Source organism: Aspergillus welwitschiae (genome assembly GCF_003344945.1).
Source record: "Aspergillus welwitschiae strain CBS 139.54b unplaced genomic scaffold BDQ94scaffold_377, whole genome shotgun sequence".
Taxonomy (NCBI): Eukaryota; Fungi; Ascomycota; class Eurotiomycetes; order Eurotiales; family Aspergillaceae; genus Aspergillus; species Aspergillus welwitschiae.
Window position 1 is genome coordinate 1 of NW_020799071.1, and position 1,093 is coordinate 1,093.

Genomic DNA, 1,093 nt, shown 5'->3' on the forward strand with positions numbered 1-1,093 from the left:
GCCGTATCAACCGCGTCGCACTACACTCCATGCTGGGGTTCAAGCTTATTGTTGCGTGGCTTGGGATTGGAATTGTGGTTAGCATCGTCCCCGAGTTGAGCGACTCCCGCCTGACCTGTCTAGATGTTCGGGACAATCAGTGGAAGCCCCATTCCGCTTTCGAAACACAAGGTACTTAGGCGTGTATGACCAACCTCTGGCTGCTCGCGTTCTTGGTTTAAGGTCTAAACGGTGCGTTCTCTAGGAAGCATCCATCCACCGTCTGGACGGGAGGAGGCCTGGAAAGCCAGATCCCATGGTACGATGTCGGGTGTACCGATGGAGCCGGAGTCGGCTGTACCGTAGTCACCGGAGATCAATATGATCTATTTGGCGGACCACGGCACTGAACGGGGATACGTGCAGAGACTTCCCCTTCCAAGGAGACGGGACAGTTGTGTAATGTAGCTAGCAAATTCCCTATGAACAGCAACATGAACCCGGCCTCATGCAGATATAATGAATACTTGGAGGGCTCAATATAAGGAGAATGCTACGATACTTAAGAATTCAGAGTAGCATACCCCTCTCCCCTGCACAGACGAATGTCGCTATGAATTCAAGCCTAGAGCAAGCTCAGCGGTCATGCCTACACGCGAGATTATCCGGGGGCGCTAGCGCCATCAAACCATCGTACACAGTATCGCAAGAAAAAGTAGGCCTGCCATGACTAGGGGCAGATGGATGGCGATGCCTCCATATGAAGGCAGAAAGGACGGTTTCCATCCATGCTGAGTCTGGAAACTAATACGGCACTGTAATTGACACAACAGCCAGATTGTCACATTGAGTAGACAAAGACAGACTGGCTCTGGTTTGATCTGAGTATCAGCAGTGACTGTGCATATTGCATCCAAAAGTGAGGTCTTAAAATACTCCACGACACGCACCATAGGTATCTGATCAGGGAACTAGCCTAGAGAAAGCAACTAGAGTTGATCCTACCGTAGATCTTGCTAGATGGCTTGGCTGCGTCAGGCTTACGCTCGCTGATTTGTGTTGGGTACTGGGTCTCGTTTAGTGGTACGTGTTGCTCGAATATCAGGCGCTTCGT

At 50.8% G+C, this 1,093-nt stretch overlaps 1 protein-coding gene across 1 annotated transcript; it reads left to right on the plus strand.

Annotated features, from left to right (window-relative positions):
- Positions 1-6: 6 nt before the first annotated feature.
- Positions 7-611, plus strand: BDQ94DRAFT_155985 (uncharacterized protein). The gene is made up of 3 exons (XM_026768573.1): positions 7-77; positions 124-183; positions 245-611. The coding sequence occupies exons 1-3, from the start codon at positions 30-32 to the stop codon at positions 362-364; spliced, it is 228 nt and encodes a 75-aa protein (XP_026619128.1). The 5' UTR covers positions 7-29; the 3' UTR covers positions 365-611.
- The last annotated feature ends 482 nt before the right edge of the window (positions 612-1,093 follow it).